Consider the following 23,426-nt stretch of genomic DNA (forward strand, 5'->3'; position numbering starts at 1 on the left):
AGTGTTTGCTACATCCTTAGAATTTGTTATTTTTGTGATATTTATATTTCCTGCGTCTTAACAGCCCACAAACCCTGCTTATGACACAGATCATTCTCCTGCTCCCTCGGGTCTGTCAGCTTGCTTCGTACTTTGTGATATAATGTGATCACGAAACGCCACATCACTGACAGAACACACAAAGGCACAGAGAAAAGCTCCAGCTGAACTCTTGGAAAAGGAGCAGAGCAAATTGGCTGTCAATTTGATTTGTTAATGAGCAACAGTTTCTGTGACTTGCCGAGATGAAACCTGCAAGAAAAAAACGCCAGAGTGTCCCTTAAGGGCAGTCCATTTTACAAGACAACAATTTTATAAACATAGTCACCATTCCTCAGTCACAGTTCAGTGCTTTAATACTCCCAGGGGGAGACTTATATTGTGTTTTCCAAAGCCTCCCCCTTATTTAAGTAACAATGTGCTCTGGCTAATTTATAATTGAAGAAGGCATGTGTTTTCAACTGCCTACACATCACAATCATGTTACTAATCTCAAGATCCTTCTTAATGGTTTGCCTTTAAATACCATTGGATTTGTAGGAGAATGGGCAAGAAACTAGCGATTCTTCACATTGTGAAAAAGTTAAACCTGGCTGACAAACACAGCTGCTCAATACATTCTGCAGGTATTGATCTTCTTCTCATTCCGTAAGACCTGCAGTTTTTACTTGTAGAATAGACACTCAAAAATAACAGCGTAACTGAACTGAAAACCAAGTTTCTTTTATTGTGCACCAGATCTGAAATATGAAAACGTTAAAGAAAAAAGAAATAACTGAGGGAATCAGGACTTTCATTATCATCAACGTGACAACAAGAGCAGGTTTACACATATAGATACACAAGTAGTGCCTGTAAAACGATTCCATTTATCAAGACGTAGTTCACATCTACAAATAAATATGCCAGCTCACTGGGCCTAGTTGTCCAGTATCGTACATTATCAGTAAGGCTGCCTGTTTTTATGTTTATTCCCACCCATATAACCTTGCTTTAAATGTATCTTGTGCTAGCAAACCAACTACGAGCAAAGGTAAAATTATCTTACTTTGGATCTAATTAAATAACATCTGCTTACTACAGTATATAAGACACACTGCTCTCCAAGACATGATTTAAAAGCCGTTTATAAGTTATTATGTCTTTAGTCTGCGCGTTATGAACTCATGTGGTATGAACTCATCTTTCATGGGTTGGGAAAAAAGAGATCCCCTTTCTTTTAATGAAACAGAAAATATATCTGAGCCTCTTTTGTATTCATTGGTATTAAATCTCTGATTTCATTAAGAAAGAAGATGCGACCCAATAACGGTTTTTCCACTTAAAGACAGGTAGAGAGGGTGGGATTAAACATCAAAAGCTGGCAACCGTAAGCTTCACTGCGGTGTGTCATAGTTACAAGACTTAGCTTCTATACAGTCGATTCTTTGGGAGTGTCCTTGGCGTTTCTGCACCCATACAGCCACTTGATGACCCGCGCGTTCCTCTCAATCACAGACACGACCGAGGGCACCTGCTCGGTCAGCTCCTCCTCGAACAGTCCCTCCCCAGAGTGCCGGGAGAACTCGCTGGCCTCGGAGCCGCCCGCACTAACGCTTCGCAGCATCAGAGACACCGTGTCCGAGCTGGCACTGAAAAAGTTCTCCAGCCCCAACCGATCCACAACTTCCAGGTCCAGCCCGCAGTAGTTGAAGAACCTCTCTTTCTCAGACAAGGCCAAGGAGTAGCGTAGCCTGAGATCTGACTTGGAGCGCTGCAGCCCCATTCTTCTCAAAAGAGTTTGTTTGCCGGTGTCCCCAGCGAGACTGATCGCAGACTGACTGACCTCGAGGACCATAGTCCTTCGAGGGGTCCGAGGGCTGTCGGGAGCTACAAACAGCTCTGCCTCCGTCTTTGATGAGTCCCGTTCTAAGCTCACTTCCTGTTCCTTGATGGGCGTCTCCTTGTCGTTGGTCCAAGACATCCGAGTGTCCTCTTCTTTGGAAGGGGACTTCTCCTCATTGATAATCATCTTAGGTGGTGATTCCAGGGAGGATTTCTCCCGCATGGAGCCCTGGAAGAGCCGCCTAACGAAGCTGTAGCCTTTTGTCTCGCCGCCTGCTGACGTCTTACACTCGCGTTTCTGTCGGTAGATGATCAGAGAGTCCGGCCTCAGCATGCGTTTGCCTGAGCTCCTCCTTAGTACAGGGGTGTTCTGCACCACTGGTGTGGCCGGGGTTGTTCTGGCAGTGTTGCCTTTGAGCTCTTTCAAGTTTTGGTTCTCCTTCTTGGCCTCAATGTCCTGCAAGGCTTCACTTTTGTCCCCTTGCGGGGCGAAGGTTCGCCCCAGTGAGTTGAGGGGCGCGGAGCACGGTACTGTGAGAGGCCTGCGTGGTGGCAGGGGCACGGTTGCGCAGGGCACTGTCAGAGGCCTCCTTGGCTGTGGGGGCGGGGTGGCGCAGGGCACAAGTACAGGCTCCTGTTTGCTGTTGATCACCTGTTGGCTTTTGACGTACTTGGCCTTGTCAGCCTCCAGGCGCTCCACGGCACTGACAGAGCGCCCCCTGTCGCCGCTGTCTATCTGCCTCCGGAGGTACTCAGGCCCCTTGTTCAGGAGCCTCAGGGGAGAGGGCGAACCGACCGGTGTGAGGGGCTTCATAATGGGCCCTTCCCGACAAAGACATCAAAGCGAAAGATTTGCCACACCCGGCAAAAATGGAGGACACGAAAAACCCAGATCCTTCCTTCTGAATCAATATACAAAGGTCTTCCTCTTTTCTTTCTTTCGGAAAACTGACCAAATCCTTCTGAAAGAACAAAAACGTAGATTTTTTTTCTGAACTGGGACACAGTTCCCAGAGCTCTAAAAAAGTCAAAATACTACAACAGAAATCTGTTTTAGGATCCCTACTACAGTAGCAATTCTACTGACCGCACTGGCAGAATGGGTTTGGCTAAAATTAGTCTCTTTGTTGGGCGCTGGAAAAGCTATACAAATTGATATCTATATCCAGTAGTTACAGAGCCACTCTGATAATTGGGTAGGGAAGTCCTTTCTTCCTCCTTCCAAATGGAATCCTTAATGAGATGCCTGCTTCCCACAAAAAGAATAACAAGAATGCCAGAAATAGTAGGAAGAATTTACTTGTGAATGGAATTTTTTTGTCCACATTTCGGCTGCTGTCTTCCATAGATATCTTTTCCCTAACCCAGAAAGAATGATCTCAAATATTTGCTCCTGAGTCTCATCTTTCAATCCTTATGGATTTATGGACGACGTGTCAGACAAAACTCAACATTGGCAGCCCATCCTTGAAAGACACAAATGCCAAAGGGATATCTTCACTCCAAGTGTGACTCTGTCCCAGTTTTTTTCTGCGGAAAAAAAAGACGAAAAGCCGTGTTAGTTCCAAAACTACTTCCAGTGAGGGTATTTTGTCTTGGAAAGATTTGATAACATGACTGAGACACTTCCCACACAGTGTCACAGGAAACCTCATCGTGTTTGGCTTGTTCCCATGTCTGGGAGTTTATACCGTCAGTCAACCAGTCAAAATTCATAAATTGTATGTTCTTTTCACGGTATGTCACGGTGCATGGTACAGAAAGATTTTATGTGCAAATTTGCAAGACAACGAATAAGCCTGTGTTGGTGAATTTTAAAGCCTTTTTTTCCAGAGAGAAAAAGTGTTCCCTCTTTTCTGAAAGGCGTTGTAAAAGATGAAAGGTGAAAACTCAGGAAGAAACCAGAAAGCAATGGAATGAATCCAGTTTTTATCACTGAAACACACATTGTTCACAAAAGAGTTGGACTTTTTATATGGAATTAAAAAATGCTTAGAAAGGCTTTCACAACAGTTTATTTCAATCTGCATCAGTTTATCAGTTCTATGTCTTTCCTGTAGGAAGGCCCACTTTAGTCTAGTACAAAAAAAGCCATTTTTGTGCCAAGATGAAAATTACAATTGAGATCATGTAGTGCTTTTCACCTTGATGGATGTCAAAGTGATTCATATACAAAAGGCACAGACTAGGCTCAGGCACGTGTCTATGTAAATATAGCTCTGAGCTGAATTTAAAGTTGTACTGCTTGCACATTTCTAAAAAATCCCCTTCAAAAAATGACATGTGAATAGCACTTTTATAAAACCACGTTTTGGGCACCAAGCACCAAACTGTGGGACAACCTTCTCTGCTTCCTGCAGTGCTGTCACTGAATGTGAAACTGAATCATACATTAACCAGTCAATATTTTAAAAGCTAAAATCTGATGCAGTGGTCTTTTAGGTGAACTAAAAATGCAAAACCCATTAGGCAGACATCTCACACAGAACTTCAATAGGAGCCAGAAACTTAAAAGGCCTCTTATTAAAGATGAATGAAATTACAGCCAAAGCTAGAAAAGGCAATAAAGTTTAATCGGGTCTTTTTTAATCACAGAAAGACAAGAGTGCTATTTAGAGGGCATACGGAGAGAGAGTTGTGGGGGCTGGGGTGGGGTCCTATAGCTGAATAAGACTAACCCATGCAGGCCCAGAAATAACTCGTGAGTATTTATAGCTAGAAAAAAAAGTTCCTGCCTGATTATTGCGTCCGTGTGTCAGCACACTTTAATAAAGGAGAGGGCCGGAGATGAAAGGGGTTTGTTGTCTGCACAGTTGGTTGGCGGTTTAGCAGTACAGAACGAGCCAAGGCCTTATGAGCAGAAGGAAGACCTGGGCCCTGGGCATGTGGCACAGTCACAAGCCTGAGGCATGTTTCACCGAGGTGGGGAGAACCTGGAGTGCAGGGGTGTTTCATTTTTTTTTATTTAGTATCCCAAAAGAATCGACTAAGCGTGTCATTGCTGTTAAAACCTATGTGATGTTTTTTTTTCTCCAGAATGTTCCATGAGAGCCCCCAGACTTTTCTGTATTCAGCTTCCAACTTGTCATCCAGTAACTAGCAATGTAGCTGCTTTTTAAATTGTTTTAATAAGATCTCAGACAGATTGTAGACCGCTTCATTTAAGAGATGCATTTAATTAACCTTATCATTTAGCCACCACAGACCATATGTGACCATACAATAGGTTTCAAGGCTTAACCAGCCAAATAAAAAATATATATTTCTTCTTGTTCTATGAATTGACCTGTAACAGACATGATTGAAGGTGTGTTTTGTTTACTGACTGGCCTGATAGAATAGCTTAAGAACGAAGGTACTGTCAGGCAAACTAAATCCTGCATATTTCGGCAAACTAAAAGCTTGTTTCAATTGTTTTTAAAAATAAAAACATCTGTGCTGGAGTGTGCCTCTCTTTCATAGATGCAGAGATGAAAGACTTTCAGAATTCAAATAATGTAACTGGGCTTCGAGATGCACCTCAGGTGCTGAGAGGACTCCACAGCGGACTGGCCAGGAATGCTGCTTTTAAGATAAAAAAAAAACATAAAATATTTCAACTTCCAGTTTGTTGGACAAACTTTAAAAATCAATAAGTTTAAAAGATTAAAATCTGAACTTTCAAAAGTCACTAAGAAAGTCTTTCAGGAATGTGTCTTGCCTTATAAATGTTTATGGTAATATACTGTAATGTGGGGAAAACATAGCGAACTGCAAACAGGAACAGTGGAATCATGGTAAGCTATGGTCAGGCATCTACAGTCTAATACAAGCTGCAGTGGTGCAGTGCAGTGGCAATGGTAACACAAAACTGGCCTGTAAATATCAAGGAAGAACAAAATGGAACCAAAACTACTTACAAGTACACTGGCATGAGAGAAAGGGTTAAAGAAACGGGACACGAGATGACAAGAGAAGGTTTGTCAGAAAAAAAAACTTTAAAAAAACAGAGTAGTGAATCATCAGAGAAGTACATTACACTGGAAGCTATATTTAGGGCTTCCTTCCTTTCTCTGATGAGCTGGGGAATGAGCCTAGACTACAGAAAGAAAGACAGGCCTATTAAAAACACCAGACACCAATTTTAAGTGTCCAGGTACTTGTTGGGGAACTTTGATTGAATGAAAATCAAAAACATTTGAAGAAACCAAAACACACCGAGGTCCAACATTAACAAAATCCCAGTGTGTTTACCTGCCCTTTGGTAATCCAGAGGTCTGACTCTCTTGCTTGACCAGGATGTGAGGTACAGTAAATGCAGGTTTTTCTAAATAAAACCACAGAGGAGCTATCTGCACAATGAAAGCATGAAGGGCATCTGTGTAACTACATCACAGACAAAAAACATGTGGACCTTCGACAAAAATGAAGCCTAATATAACTACCAGCTTCCATTTTCTTTCCATAACTTTTTGTACGAAGCCCAAAAAGGGATGAAACAATATTACTGACTTCCCACTTGCTTTGACAGAATGCTGGGAAATAGTACAATGGGCTGAGAAATGTCCGGTAGGTTATAACAAAGGAAGAGTCTGGAGTCACCTGAAGTCACAAACGGACAAGCCACCTCATATCAGAAAAATATCAGAATTTCACAATCACAAAATAACAAAATCACAATTTCCATTATTTCCATAACACAATGGTTACATTATGTTACCATGAAACACCAGACAAGTTTATTTTAGAAACCTTCACTGTATTTCTAGTAAAGGAAAGCTGGCAATAAAAATGTCACATTGGGAAAACCTGTCCCCTCATAAAGTAACTATGGCACTCATTTTTCTAACCAAAGCTTAGCTATCTCAATTTAAAGATAATATGGAGACAGCTTAACTTAGACAAAACACCAAACATGAAATAGAGCAGACGCAAACACAACAGCTTTTTATTACATCATACTGTAGATGCTTATGAGCTAAAGTCAAACTAAATAACTCCTCTATTCTGGAAAGTTTTGTTCTCTTGGGATTTCACTCTTCACCTTATGTCCACTATTGCAAAGAAAGAATGAAAAAAAACTATATGGACAACAACCATCTGTCTGAATGACCTTAGCATTTCTAAAGCATTCAAAGACTAAAGAAAACAAGACTAAACATCAGGAGCAATTTAAATACCAATCAGAAACAAAACAGGTCAAGTCTGTGGGTGACAATGTATTTTTTCATATCCAAATGAAACAAAATGTATTTTTGTGATTAGATAATACATAAAGTTTGTAGTACGGTTTTATCATGCAGTGGTATGATTTGTGATCATTATAAAAGCATGCTGCCATATGCCCTTTTTAATGAATTGGCTCTCTTTGATCTGAGAGCTTTGGCAGATACCCTTCAACCCAGCTTGTGCGACTCTTTCAACAGGTACACATTTCCACATTTTTCAAAGGCCAAGCATATACACTATCAGACCTGGTAACTGCTGATACTGATTTGCTTTTTACTGTAGGTTGAGAACGGCTGAAGTAAAGGCGTCAGTAAAAGTTGTGCGTCCTGTTGTTGCTGGGATTGCTGTTGAACAGATTACCGTTGCAAAATCATGATAACTTCTCTGAGCACATAGCTGTAAAGAGTAGGAATCCTTTTGATTTCCTATGCTTTTTGTATTCATGAATTTAGCTTTCTAAATTCAGAGGTATTTTTACGTGTTAGCAAAGCTAACTTTTATTTGAGCATTTAAAAGTCAGCATTAACCTAATCACTGTAATATGAAGCAGTATGACTGCTTAATGACACTATTCTCAGCTGTAAGTTCCTGCAATAAGCCATGTTAAAGTTTTAATGCACTAATCATAACAGGCACATGTGCCTAACATTGAAACTTAAATGAAAGAATTCTCTGCTTTTTTGTCGGAATTCTTTGACCTCTGCAACATTTGTATTGTTATTTGTCCTAAAATGTGTATGTATTATAATACATTATAAACATCTTACAGCAGAAATGTCTAAAAACTTTAGTTGAGGGGTTACAAATTGAACACGGACCTACATGGAATTGTAGTTAGAATGTGTTTGCAATAGTGATTGTTAAGAGAAGCAAATAACACATCATTGACACACACAAAATCTATATTTTAATCTAGGCCATAATAACTTAAAAAATGCATGTAAAGGCTTAAAGTAATTTAAGTGCAAGACTAGGTAAGCTGATCTACTATACTACAGGATAGGAAAAGGAAAGTATCTTCTACTACTTCCTCTTATGTCTCCTAATACTTATTGACAAACAATTCATATCTCTCCAGAGTCTTAGACCTCAGAAACAAGCTGAGGTCAACACTCCAAGGCTTCACAGGTTTTCAGGTTCCATTAACATCTAGCAAGCAGACTGGCAAGGTTGGGTGAACAAGCTGCTCGTATTTGTAACTTAAGTCCTGTTCTTCCAGCGGGAAAACAAGGAGAGCTTCCCAGTTAGTGAGGAATTCCCTGGAAGTTCAAAAAGCATTCACTACCTCTAATGAGGCGAATTAGCAGAGCTGTGTGCTCCTGGCCTTTTACAACACCCTGTAAAACCTGGCCAGATTCCCAGCTATAATGACTGCTAGTCCTTTATGTAGCAGCCGCTGGGCTCTCCCCTCTTATCGCCCTCTCTAGGGTTCACTGCAGCCTGGCCTGTGAAGCTGTCCTGCTGCTGCAGGAGAAGGGCTCAGGGCGCTCCCAGCGTGAACAGGCTGCAACATAAAAGGAACCAGATGGTTTATGTCTCAGCGGCAGATCAGAAAATAAGCACAGATCCTCTTCAGGACCCAGGGAAACAAGCTACTCACATAGCCACTGATTCTTGGGTCACGGACACCTGGAGTCTAGGACAGCATGGTACAGGACGCCAGTACATCACAGGGTGCACAGATCTAGACGCCAGTGCACACAATCTAGAGACACCAATTAACCCATCTAGCTAATGTAAACATGCAAACTCCACACAGAAGGTATGCCAGCACAGAACCAAGGACTCGAGGTCTCAAGAGGGAGCCACACTCACAGCCACACAGCCATGAATCTTTTCAAAATGGAAAACGTCAACTTTTATTCAACTTATCAGTATTATTTGTTATCGCTAGCAATGGATGATACTTCATCACAGTGGATTTCAATTACCCATTTTACTCCTTCTACGACATTTTACAACAAAATGCTGTTGTCCGTTTGTATAGGTAGGATTGCTGGAGCAACATGAGTAAAAGGTACAGCAGCCACCACCCCACCTGGGATGTGATCGTACGACAGTCCAGAAAGGAATCTAGAGCCACAGTATCACTATACTACATTACTCCACACTGTGTCACCAAAACAAAAGAGAGCTTTCATCATAGTCTCATAAAATAAATCGCCTAAAGCTTCAATAGCTAGACATGGGAGCAATAAAAACCAAATAAGCCTGCATTGTCGAGTGTGTATTATTGTACAATGGACTGGTTAGGACTTTGAACTTACAACCTTCCAGTCAGGAGTCCAAATCTCAGGGTGGAGGTTGGAGACACTACTATTGCATTCTTGAACAAGATATTTTACTAAGATTGAGTTAAAATATATGGCTGTATAAAAGCCTACAAAAAAGGAAGGTGCTTTGAACAGAAAATCAGCCCAATGCATTCAATTATTATCAGTTTTTGCACCCTGTTCCCATTTTCTTCTGTAGTTCAAAGGTTGGTTGTAGACCCTCCCAAATAGGGGGTTTTCAAGGCTATCAGATGCCAAATACCTTCCGGGTACTTCCTCACATAAATGAATGCACTTTTGCAAAGAGGAAACATTTGGCTGGGCCTTTTTAAGTGACCCTTTACACAGCTCGGCCCTCCAATTGAGCCCCAGCCCCGCCCTTGATGAAAGGCGCCTGCCGTGGTGTTTTTTAGATTCTCGAACCAGGTGGAACATTTCAAACGCACCAACATCTGGGGCTCCTTTGCGATTCCCATCTTGTAAAGAGAGCCCAATTACTGGAGCTCCGTGTTCAACCGTACATGTGCTGACAAAGGATTAATCCAGAGTTAGGCTGGAAAGGGGACTGGGTTAGTAATTCAGCAATTAGAAACGTGTGCAGGTCTGACAGAAATAAATTAAAATAACAGGGGAATCTAATGCTTTATAAATGCAGTATGGGCATTTAACTATAGATACTACTTTTTGTACATTTAAGTGTAATTCCGAGGGGTTTGTGAATCCACAGGCTGCATTATTTGATTAGAACAGAGGAAACTCAAGTGAACCTAGGGTTCTGGATAATCGTTGGCTTGAATTCCCATCAAATGAAGCAAACCACAAACAGAGCAGCTGAATCCCCATGATGCTTTGGTGTTTTGCAAGAGGAATGATTAGGCCATGATTGAAAAAGCAAAAAACAATCCCTCTGTTTCTGCTTTAAAACTTGCTGCGGAGGAGTTTAAAATGACGGTGTGTAACACGCTCCCTCATGCGGGTGCCTGTCCCACACAGCTCCCAAAAGCTGGGAAAATCCACACTCTCAAATGCCAAGAAACATTAGAATAGGAATTTAGCTGCATTCAAAATACAGTCTACATCAAACTTGAGCTTTAATGTTATTTGAAATGCCATTTGTGATTCCCAGTGAACAATTTACTCGAACTAATTTACAGGATCAGTGACAGTACCTCCAAAAAACAGCTTTCCACAATGTCTGGGACCTCTATACTCATGGTTGGTGTTATATATCCCAATAACAGTGACCTTCTCTAGCTTTAAAGATATGAGAGTGATTTTGCACAATTTAATTCATTAGTTTACATAAGAAACCAAGAAAGAAAAAAAATAGTCAGAGAAAGCCATTCAGTTTTGATGGAGACAATCTGGGGCTTAAATCTGCAACCTATTGTACTGGCCTGACTGCCATTAGTGCAGTGATCTATGGCCCATTCTCACATTCTGAATTAGTAAAGGCTAGCAGCAGGTCACTGCAGACAAGGTCGAGACACAAGAAAAGAGGCACAAATTAAGAGATGGGTACTTAACCCTTGAATGACTCTCTTTTGTCATTCAAAGTTAATGATTATAAAAAGCGAGAGAGATGAACTATCTTGAGGATGAGGCTCATTTACACACATACATGATCACCTGGGCCTGGCTATATATTGGATAAAGCAGTCAGAAAATGAAAATGTGACATAGCGACAGGGAATCAGGAAAACGTGTATAATCCACTTTGACCTGATTCTTTGTTAAGATGTACAAAATGGTAGGGCTTGCTCACTTGAATGGAACTAGAGGCCATTTATATTAAGACAATTTAAAAAATGAGTGTGACTGTATTCACATACTTAGACTATCTAAGTATATGGTGAAGGTTGCTCCTGTTGGTTCCAGCTGGCTGAGTGATTATGTAGCTGGGAAGGAGCAAGAGGTTATAATTTGGGACTAAATCTCCACTGAACCTCTCAGTTTTCTCTTGTGAGCGCATCTTAAACTTGAGTGCTAGAGAAAAGCAATTTCTAAGGGCTATTTCTCAGTGTAGACACACAGCTATACATGTGATGTGCATGAAAGAATAACAAGCATACCATGATTATTCATATTTATATAAACCTACCTACATGCATGATTCTTTCACAGACTCTACGTTATAAACAGCTTTTCTATGAGTGCAGCGCCTCAGATGACAGGTTACTGGTACTTGAGCTAGAGCTCCCAAAGGATCTCATATACAGGAGGGGACCCACTTCATCCTCCATTGAATATAGCACCTACCTGAGTGACACACAGCAGCCCAGCTGCACAGCAGACGTGAGGAAGTATTTCACCGGTTGAATTAAGTAGAATTATCTAGGTCAATGTGGGTTAATAACACTACTCTGACAGATGTTACAATGGGTTCCGTCATGACCAAGTAGTTGGGATGTTGGTTTAAAGGGCAGCACCCCCTCGACCACAAAGTCCTCGGTCACTATACTGGGATGTTGGCATTGGTCTACTTCAAGTCCTAAGGGAAGAGCACCACCTGCTGGTCCACTTACAGCAGCAATCTGACTTTTCCTGAGTAATCTCCCATTCCATTATTGACCAGACCCAATCTTGCTTAGCATCTGAAATCCGACAACATCAGGTATCCGGTGGCAAAGCCGCTACAATCGGATGACCAGTAGAAACTGGGATTCCTTGACACTAGTGAAAGTGCACTATTTTGTACTGATTGCTTGTTAAAGGCTTATGGTGTAACCATTTAATCTGTCCAGTTTGTAGGCGTGTGACTCAGATTTATCGGTTTTCTATTTAACGAAGGCAGAGCCCATACAGGGAGAAAGACCTCTTCCAGGAAAGAATTACGGCCACACCATACAGGACTGCACAACAGGAGCTCCTTTAACAATACTTACTGTATTCTGTCTGCAACTTATACAGTTTCAGACAGCAAGTAGGGGCTTCCAAAAACTTAATTCAGTAAATGCACTAGGGTTAGTTTCTGTTGTTAGATGTTGGACAAACAAATACAGTTAACAATACCGTATGCAAGTGGTTAATTAATTCAAATCACTTATCACAAAGGGCTTTGTTTTATTTGCGATTAAATTTTTTTTAAATCATTATCTGTGGGAGTTTTATTGCAATGCTCTTATCTCTTCCCCCAATAACTCTTTTTCTTGATTTTGTTTCCAAAAACAGGATTTGCATTTTACCAAAAAGTTATGTCCTCTTTCTGAATGCTAAATGCTCACGTTCTGCTTTCTGTCTGACAGAGACTGGAAAAAACCCAAAGCCTTTCATTTAATAGGATCTCAAACCTGGACAGCAAAATAAGACATAACCAAATTTTTTACTAGCAAGTTATTTACTCGGGCAGTTTAAGATTCCCGTGTGATTTAAGATTCATAGCAGTTCTACACAATAAATATTAGCCTCAGCCGCACACATTTGCTTCAAGACATCCTTTTTAACAATAATGTGCACAAGCTGGAAAAAATGAAAAATGAAGATTTTTTTCAATATTCTCATATTTATTGGATGGACTATTTTGTTTTGACTGTTGAGAAATGAAAAGTACGACCTAAACACAACAGAATGACCATCTCTATAACAAGGAGCACACAGCAGCTGCACAGAACGGAACTCTGCCTCGACAGAAGAAATGCCTATACTTCCAAGACACAGGGAAGCTGTGGGCTTGAGTATTCAGCTGTGTCTGTGCCGGTGAGCGGAGTCGAAAGGAGGGGACTCCCAGAGAGTTGCTGCTGTTGTAATCCCTCTTGTTAGAAAACATGTGGATCATACAGGTCACTGACCCCAGACAGAGAGCACAGTTTAAATTTGTGAAGGGAGGGCATGCCAGGGTCACTGAATAGCCCACACTCCAAGACAGGCAAGACAGTGACTGTGCAGCACTGAAGACTCTAGAAGCAGCCAAGCTTGTCCTGATCTTGTAGGCCCTAGTTCATAAGGTTATGATCTTTTCCCATATGGCTGCCTTCATGTATATTAAGCCTAAGATAAGAGAAAAAGTCTTCCTTTAGATTGTATTTTTGACACTTCATTTTGGTCACACCTCCCATTTCTACTTTACTGTGTTTTAAGACAATCTTTCTCCTCATGACCAGCTCCGCCATCCTTTTCCAGGAAGCTCTTAGGGATAAAACTAGTGTGTATCTATCTTTATATGTCTATGGCCTGAAGGACCAACTCTTCATATGAAAATAAAAAAAAGCTTCACAATGATTAAAGCAAGAAAATGCTATTGAAAATCCAACAAGACAAGTCGGTATAGCAGCATTTAACACTACTGTGCAGAACTAACCACAAAAGCCCACAGGCTGCTGCCACCTGATTTAATACATTTTGGCAGAACACACACTCTACACAACTGTCTGCAAAATAATTATAGGACACTGCTACTATGCTTGAAGCACTCTCGACTCCTGAAGCTCACATGTGGGCAAATGACAGGCCATAAACAGAACTAAAACTTACAGCACCCATGTGCTGAATTTAAAACGAATCCCCCAAAACACAATAAAAACCTCAGATACTTCACTGAGGGTATTTTTCCTTCCACAGGAATGGATTAAGAGAAACTGAACTGAACTGCTGAGTATAAAAGTTAAATATCACACAACATCCCTGGAAACAGATTGCTTCCTTAACCAACATCTTTCAAGGTCGTTTTTCTCCCCCTCCCTCCTAAGTACTCCAGAGAGAAACTCACAGGAGACAGTTCCCTGTAATAAAACGGGGATCCTGGGAATGGGAAACGAGCGGAAATGGAAGCCGGCGATAATCCGAGCAGCCCGAAAAAATAACACACAAGTCACACTCTTTCCGAGTTCATGACAACCCTGCGGGTGCCCAGGTTTATCTGGAGACTTGCCGCTATTGTTGTCAAACCACCCAAAACAGCTGTCTGCTCTCGGTACAAAAACATAACCTTTGGCCATTGTGCTGCGGGCTGCTGATGTCATCAGACACACTTCCCCTTTAATTGGCAAGCCAAGGCCTTCACTGGGACCAGAGGCACGGACTAGCTCAATGGCAGACTCCACTTCAAATATTAGATGTTTCTGTGAGGCTGGGGGGCTCAGGGGTGTTCACAGATACCATGGTGGGGGTATTTTGGTGATCTTCTGATTTCCTTTGTAGATGTGTGCACTTTGCAAACTGCAGTCATGATTGCGAATGATGGCAACAAACGTTTTAGTATTTCATTTAGACCACAGTAAAACAAGGAGGAAAGAGGAACGATTGTGAATATTTTTTTTAGAGAATTTGACATTCCTACATGATATACCCCTTTTCTTAGTGCTGGTATTAAAAAATAAAAACAAAGAACACGTCTTCACACTGTAATATATCAGAGGAATAGGTTTCACCCAACCAGTTGTTCTCTGTTGTTCAAAAAAGGGGGACCTTTTGAACTTAAACACTCAAGGGGCTGTATCTTCTGAATTTTGTCCTAGCTGATATCTTAGTTATTGAATTGAGCTAATTATGTACCTGTATTTCATGGCTCAGAACTATCATTTGTCTTTGGATGCAAGCCAGCTAGGAATGTTTCAAATACTGTATTCCTATAATACTTGCAGGGTTTTGTTTATATAGAGCTCGAGTAGTTGCCAGTTAGTACCAGCTTCTGCCCATGTGCTACAAGGTGCTGGCTGCAGGCCTGGCAACACATTCAAGAGACATCCCTAGACATTCTGGTGCCTTCAGAAGCCAATCCTGGCTACTCTGTGGTGAGCAAGCTTTCCGGAGTGCCCGGGCAGTATGGCGCAGCTGAGTTGTAATTGCTGCGTGTTGGTATGGGCAGCCTACAGCTGTGGAGAAGCCGTGCATGTCTTTTACAGAGCTCAGGATGATCAGACATCTGTCCCGCCTTCTCCAGCAACACGCAACTCTGGCCGTCTCACTCACAAAACCTCTCGGTGGAAAGGCAGCTGTGCAGGAATCTTGGTGGTTTAGTGGATAACATATTGGCTCTTTAGTAAAATTTTGCCTAAGCAAAGTTTCACATTTGTTGCCAAGCACAGCTCAACTTGTATCCTTAAATGCACACAAGTACAGTATGAGAGAAGGACTTTCAATCTCTCTCGGGTAAAACAGACACTTTGTATCAGAAAGCCTAGAAATTGAGAAAATAAGACGTTTTTGACTCCCTCGGTCCTATCAGATTACCTCACCCTTTATTACAGAGGATCACTGGTTTTTACCATGCTAGTCAGCCATGTGCAAGGTACACACTGCAGGGCTGCACATTTGTTAAGAAAAGGCTAGATTGTCCAAATGGTCTCCTCCCATTTGCAGCCTGTCGTACGTTATTATTATGCTATTAAAGGTATTTATACTAATGGGCACCCATCTCTGGCACTTCTGTCCTGTAACCTACTGTACAGTGAAGGATGCATTAAGGGTGCTGCTGTGTTCAGCCATTAAAGTAACAGCTTAGCTGGGCTTCACTCCAGCGAAGCCTTGTGATGTGCAGATGTACTGTCAATAGCTCTGGCTAGTCAGATACCCTGAGGCGAGGCCTGCGCAAATCAAACAATTTCCCTTCCGCCTTTCAGACTCTCAGAGGAGCAGCCACAGAGGAACCGCAAGAGGGGACCCATTAGCGTAAAACAGCCCCCCTCGGGCAAAACAAATGGGGGAGGTTCTGATCCAGAGGACAGCGGTCAAGACCAAACGTGATCCACGCACCCCCGTATTAACGATTTGAACTCGCTCCAACCCCGACTCCCTCATTTGATAATTGACAAGGATATGGTGACAAATCAATTATTTCCTGTTTCCAGTGGTATAAGCTATGCTTGCCGAAGGGCCGCTAATATAAGCAGCACTTTCCTGACGACCCTGCAAACTGTGTGAATAAGTCAATGTGCACCAGCTACATGTCTCTACGGCTTTTGGGAATGTGGGGAAAAAAAATCTAAATTAGGACTGACAGTTTTAGGATTGGGAAAAGCTAGTCTACAGGACAAGGAATTAACCTGATTGTTTTAAACCACAACTTACTGCATCTGTCTCCTATGATACTCTCACTATTTCATTTACCCAGTAATTCCGGCTTTCCTGGTAAGCAACAGGTACCAGGCCGGGTGAACCCTGAACAGGACACCAGCCCATCGCAGGGAAGACAGACACAGGAACGCAACACTCACACCAGGGCTGGTTTTCCCAGAAGCCGGCATGTCTTTGGACTGTGGGAGGAAACTGGAGCACCTGAAGGAAACCTACATGAACACAGGGAGAACATACACACTCCACAAAGGAGAACACCTCAGAAATTAAACCCAGGGCCCCAGCTCTGCGAGGCAACAGTGCTAACCACCGCGCTGCCCACCCTCTCTATTATTAATTGTTCATCTACGTGACTCACTGCAGGTAATTATTATTTGAATATATTATTAGAATGGTGAAAAAAAAACAGCAGAGCCCAGGTTCAAACAAGCAATACAAACAGTCTCAAACAGTATGCTGAACAAGTACCATTACTTAATGAGCCATCATGGAGTCTCTTGATTTGATTTTCAAGTTTGAAAAAAAACTTAGATGAAAATGTTAATTCTTGACATTTCACGTTCCTTCATTCTTCAGTTGTTAAATCCACAACAGCAAGGACTTGTACTTTGAGCTCACACACATTTGCGGGGGGGGTTCTCAACCAAATTAAATATCCCATTTCTAGATTATTTGTTTCTTTTTTGCAGCAAAGCATCTGTTTAGCTTTGTGGCAATTGTTGCGGGACCAATTTTATTACAGTGAATAATCTGTGACTGTCTAGTCCTGTTTTCAGTTTTAACAGCTGAACACCAAATAACTAGATCATTTTCCAGTGTGGTCTTAATCTATTCAGACTCATTGGTGCGATATACATGTACAGTACAGTATATTTTTACAACCTAACCATTATTTGGTGTTTGTAGTGCCTACCTTTGCGAAAACAGTCACAAATTGATGGGTTTTGAGTGTTTGCATTGTTTGAGGCTGCTCCTTTTAGTGCTGCATGCCGTGTCTCCATGACAAAGCTGCTCGTTTTGAGCCCCGGGAGTGTGGCAGAATCATCTCTTTCCTCTTTACATCCATCCACCTCCTTCAGCCCCCCCCCCCCCAATTCCCTGGGGTATCCCTTCCCCCCACACCTTTCCAAATGTTTGGAGCATTCCCCAAGTCACCAGCCTGCTATCCGCCCCTCCACCACCACCAGACCACATGGGACTGAGCCAAAACATTCCAGTACATTGGAACATCTCAATTACCTTCTTCATTTCGTAATTTGCTTTCCCAGGCCCAATTGTCTGTTATCAGGTAGGTAATTGAGAGCTCACTTGGAACGAAAATCAGAAGACTCGGGGGTCCTAATGGAGAAGGGCTGATCTTCAGCTCCTCGTTACCTGCCCTGCTGGTACAGTACATGGCTTTAACCTTCTGCTTTCCAGACCACGGCCTCACAGCAGCGCCTGACTTCGGGGGGGTGCGCACTGATACTGCCACCGGAGAAGACCGCTTCTATTTCTGCCCGAGGGCAGGAGGAACGATTTCAGCCCAGCTGAGATAGCCCGACCCCCGCGATGGCTAACGTTACCGAAAGAGGCCCTCTGAATTCTAGAGGGCGGAACAAATAATAATAATAATAATAATAATTTATATCGCGCCTTTAAAGTGGCTTCTTAAAGCGCTTCAACAAACGCGAGAGGTTGCTAAAATGAGATGACCCCCTCCGTCGACGGAGATCAAATAGTTTTCAAACTTCTGCACACAGCAAGAATGGAAGTTGTTTCAGCCTCTGCTTCTTTCATCTCGGTTTAACAACACATGAGAGCTCGCTTAAAGCTGCGCTCAATGCAAAGACTGGTTTCTTGGAGTGTCTCTTGGCTGTACATTTTGACCTAATTCTACATTTCCCTTTATTCACTGTGTTGAAAAAGCCAAGCATATTTTTTCATGATGCTCAAACTTTAACAAGCGTCCCCGAACCCATATTATTATAAAGATGGCTATGTTTGAATTTGACTTCCAAGAATACTACAGCTAATTTTGCAACAAAACAGTTATATAGAACAGAAAACTTGAATTTACAAGGACAACCCAACTCTGACACCCGAAACCTGGTTCTGTTTTTTTTTATATTTCAAAGCTGCGAAGACGTTTTATTTTATCACTCTATTGGTCTAATTTAAAATTAAATGTAATGTCTGAACAATATCGCCCTCGATCTGTAATACGTTTTTATCTCCACAGTATAAATGGGAATCAAACAGCCAGCCCCCAGTTTCTTCTCATGATGGTTTTAGCGTCAAACTCTAAAGTAGAGTCCCATGCCACAGAGACTAACCGAAATCTGTCATAAAACGAGGCTGGCTTTTAACAACAGGAACAGAACTGCATCTAATTGAGGTCCTACAGTATAAGTTTACACACCTCAGAAGATTAATTACTTCTCTGACCGGGTAACCGCGGGTTGCCCACGAAATACAAACCGTGACAAATTAATCAGAGATTTGCAAAATGTACCGTTTTATTGGCGTGCGGAAATACGACCATACTGTAGGTGAGAGCTATCAATAAACTTATTTGTACAAAACTACAGTTAATACATCTTGATATCCGATGCTATTCTCACTCAACTAGTTACAGTACATCAGACTTATTTACTCCAAAACAACGACGTATGTGTATCAAACGATTATGGTCTACGGGTTAAACCGTGATAACATCGAGGTGAAATATCATTTCTTTGTTTCATTTGTTACAGTGAAATAATTTGGGTTTTTACAGGCAGGGGTTACAATGGGATGCAATGAAACAATTCTAAGTTTGAGTACCACATTGTTTTCAGTCATTATAAGCGAGTTGATGCAAGTAATGTCTTCCCTTACCTATTTTGCCTTTGGGTGTCTTCAAAAACCACAGTGTACGGAAACTAACCGAAATCCCATGTTGATTTAAATATTTAAAACGATCTCAGGTCAATATTCTACCGTTAAACTGAGATTACAGCACAAACTCAATTCATTTCAAAATGGTCATCTGACTGCAACCTTTGAAGCGGTTTTTTAAATAATTTAAAGCCACCAGATAGCATCATCTTTGATAACAAGGAAACATGCTTTTAAATAAGCTAAGAAGTTGGACAGAGGCGCAGACGTAAAAATAGGGGTAATTACTGAATTTTAGAACTGCAATACGTTTATTACGATCACGTAGTAAAATATTTTGGAAGCCGGTGAATTACACTAAATAAGAACAAATAATCTAAATTGTACACGGTCTGCACCGTTAAACGTTACGCTTCATTCAATCTTCGATTTTTGGAACTTGATAGAGATATAACAGCAGCTCTTACCTCTGAACGCCGCTCTCCCACGCCTGGTCTCTGTTATCTGTGTCTCCGTGTCCCCTAGAGTCCCGCTGCAGGAGCGCCTGTGACTCTGTCAGCCGCATCAGCTGAGACCTCCGCAGCGACTGACTGCTGTTCGCTCATCAGCCCTCGATACTTGTGCTCTGCTCCAGTCTCTGCGTTCTCGCTCAGTTCCAGCCGGATAGCCCCTGGGGTCAGCGAAACGTTAGCCGCAAGCCGGAACAATCCACTGCGAACGAGGAGTGGGCAGGTACGCTTGCTGTAAACCGACGCCTCTTCCCACCTACCTGTATGGGCTTCCGCGGTGAGAAGGGGGCACTGTTGTTGGAAACGCATTTTCCAGCTACAGTACTGTCTTAATTCCTCGTTCTCGGCGTTGTGTGGCCACTGCAGTTACTGTGTTTCCTTACGGGACGAACCCGTCATAAGCCTCCACGTAGCTCTCGCAATAAAACAGAGACTTGGGATCCCGGAGAGGCAAATAAAGAAAATAGCGCGTTAAAGCAGTTGGCCTTTGAGCCTTTTATTCTTGACATGTTATCAGCTCCGGGGATCATTAAATACACTCTTGCTGTTCATCATTCGTTTTATAGTCTGAACATATTTAATGTTTTAACATGTATAATAGCTCTTTAGGCGTATTAGTTAGGAAAGCCACTTATAAAACTCGAATTTGATAATTTTATACCGAAAAGTAAAGTTTATTTACATCCTGTATTGCTAGGATATGGAAAATGTGTTAATTGAATATTATATATTTATATTTAATTATATGAAATATAATGTAATATTAGTCTTACAGTTTCAACACATTTGAAAGCATTTACGTAGTTGGTTCTCTGACTACATCTCCGTTTAATTTTAAGTATCAATCAAATGCGAGTCAGGTTTCTTGCTAATTCTTCGTGCTGCGCCGTCTTCCTGTCCTGTTATACAGCAAATGAAATGTTTTTAACTTTTGAAAAGAAAGTCTACCATCGAGTCTGAAGAGAACTAGTCTGCAGCAAACGTTTCTGGTTTTGTCTTCTTGAACTATTCACTTGAAGTGGCACAATATTTCTTAAGCAACTTTCTGTTGAAATCTGGTTTGTTTCTTTGCTCTTGAAGAGACCAGAAGAGACTTGTCACATTTGCAGTAATGATTAATAATAACTGTGCAATGTTTTTTTTATCAGTGAAATGCCAAGGCCAGCACAGAAATAAATAATTAGAAGTACAAAACGCTTTGGTAAGTGATTTATACTGTGCACAGCTGGGTCCAAGGACATTGCTTTAATTAAATCGTATATCACAGTACAAATATGACCATTGGGTATATGATGACTGCTGAGAAAAGTTAGTTTTGAGAACATTTTCTTAACTAGCATTTGAAGCACTCAGTGTAAGACATAATCAGTCCTGAATGAGCTCATTCTCACAACGCAGTGCAGCATGCCAGTGTGAGAGTTCTCAGGACACAGAGCCAGGTAGAGCTTTCTCTTGAGCTCTCATCTACATAAGCTGCAGACATCTTGCAGAGCCAAGCCAGTAAGAAACCTTTGGTGTCTGCTGGAAGGGGAAAGAAGGCAAGGAGTTAGTTTGACCTTTTTAACTTGGGTCTTTGAGATTTCAAACAAGTCAGACCACAGATGGTCAATTTCAGCCCTGAAGAGTGCAAGCACTGACTTGTATGGATTTTCCAAGCTGTTACGTTGTGAAACTGTGGCCTAACTATTGAAGGCTGCGGGTCTTGTAGCTCGTCATATCAATCTGACCTGAATACTTTTATGAAACCAGGAATGCTTGGGGCTCTTCTCTGAGTGGCAGTGGCTGAGAATCCTTTCTCTGTGGATAACGCCTGCCAATTGACCTGCTAATGAAAATAAACCACTTTTGTATCTTCTGCTTCACTGTAGTCATGGGTTTTCCTTGTTTCGGTCAGAAGGCCAGGCCTACAGTTGTGTGAAACGTGGTCATGTGTTGAAATTGCCACTATCATGATCTCTTATCAGTCCTGCTGGATCCCTCTGGCCACCTTGTTTGCTAACCTATCTGGCAGAATATAGCTTCTCTAGAAAAGCACAATATAGCCTGCGTGGTCCAACTGCCTGATTTAAAGCAAGGAACAGCAGTTAATGTCCAGCTTCTGTTTCAAAGGAATCTCTTTGAGGGTCTCCCTCCTGAAGGTCCCAGACCATGAGATCATGAGGAGTGATTGTGTAATTGCTGAAGTGTGCCTTATGTGAAGCAAGGGGCCAGAGTTCAGGTGGTACTGTTGCAGAGCAAAGAAGTTTGAGAAAGGAAGTTCTTCACATATTAAAGGCACAAGACCCATTTGACAGAGACATAGGGTTTTGGAAGGAATTTTTAATTGGAACAACATGTTTCAGATACCGGCGGTACCAGTTCCTTTCTGCAACGGATACTTGCATGTCTGCAAGTGGATGTTTGGAGTTTGTCTGAAGTATACAGCGTGACATGATCTGTGAATTCATCCTGAAAGTGCCAGGATTCTTCCCTCAATGAATAACAGAAGCTTTCTGTTGTAAAAAGCCTGAGATAAGCCCCGAGAGCTGCGCATCTCACACACCTGTTTCTCATTTTTCACCTTCTAACTCACAGGTTGGGGACGTGGCTCCACAGGGAATAAAGCTGTGTTTATTTCTGTAGTGGAGAAACACACGTATTCTCTGGATATTAAATTTACAGAGCTTGTGAAAATGTGTTCTTAAAGGAATTTGACTGTGCATGGGAGCAGCCAGGACTAAAAGCTCTTGATGAACTCTGACAAGGTCAATGACACTTTTATTGGTACCCTGTCTGTGTTTATAATAAAGTGTCTGTATCATTTAACTCAGCTGCAGGAAGGATATTTCATTGCATACATTATTTTTTTACTTCAGGCTTTCATACCAACCCAAGAACAGGTGAGCCAGAAACTGCAGTGTTTGTGCCTCATTCTCTCTGTGCTTTGTGTTGTGTCCTATACGTCTCTCTGTGCCAAGGCTATCTTCTCAATACAGAAAGCCTCTTGTACATAGTGTTACACTGGCAGATCCTTAAGGTTTTGTTTCAAAGCCTTAAGGATGTGAAACACTGGAGTGGACTATTTTTTTTGGTCACTTTCAATTTATGTACACAGCTGAAATACATCATTCACAATTAATTTTGAAAAGAAAAATATATGTATAACAAATACACAAATAGTATATATGACTATATGGATGTAACAAAGACATTTATGTGGATGCAATAACGCCTAACCAGCTGTTTTAGAAATGTGCTGTTTGAGTGTGTTTTTGTGAAGTATGGCTATTTTAAGGACAAACCAGAGCTGTGACTAACATGTTGATATTATTTCTCTTTTGAAGCAATTTAACATATAAAAATATCCACTTCAGGGCAGGGAAATAACACAAATGTGGACCTCAAAAGCAAATGAGTCAAAAACAAGCGTTCTCATGCTCCAAGACATTGTTCCGTCACTGACTGGAGATAATCCCCACTGTGCCAGGAAAAGGCAGTAAATGCTCAAATGCCTGCTGGAACAGTGTCACGTTGCAGGAGGAAGACAGAAATGCTTTGAAAAAGTAGTACAGTACCTGTCATATTTTGCCAGTGTAACAGCGGTTCCTAAAGAAAAATATGTCGTCGTCACAAAACTCTGTCTTTTTATGTTCACTTGGCCTGCACCAGAAATTGGTCAAAACTCTAGATCAGCTCTCCAATCTCACTGCCCAGTTTTTGGTGT

At 41.7% G+C, this 23,426-nt stretch overlaps 1 protein-coding gene across 1 annotated transcript; it reads right to left on the bottom strand.

Moving 5' to 3' along the window:
* Positions 1 to 744: 744 nt before the first annotated feature.
* fam110d (family with sequence similarity 110 member D) lies at positions 745 to 19,941 on the bottom strand. The gene is made up of 2 exons (XM_088933382.1): positions 19,682 to 19,941; positions 745 to 3,393 (listed from the first exon to the last, which is right to left on the bottom strand). The coding sequence occupies exon 2, from the start codon at positions 2,675 to 2,677 to the stop codon at positions 1,451 to 1,453; it is 1,227 nt and encodes a 408-aa protein (XP_088789508.1). The 5' UTR covers positions 2,678 to 3,393; positions 19,682 to 19,941; the 3' UTR covers positions 745 to 1,450.
* Between the last annotated feature and the right edge of the window lie 3,485 nt (positions 19,942 to 23,426).

This window comes from Atractosteus spatula, chromosome 14, assembly GCF_055471065.1.
Source record: "Atractosteus spatula isolate fAtrSpa1 chromosome 14, fAtrSpa1.hap1, whole genome shotgun sequence".
NCBI classification, from domain to species: domain Eukaryota; kingdom Metazoa; phylum Chordata; class Actinopteri; order Semionotiformes; family Lepisosteidae; genus Atractosteus; species Atractosteus spatula.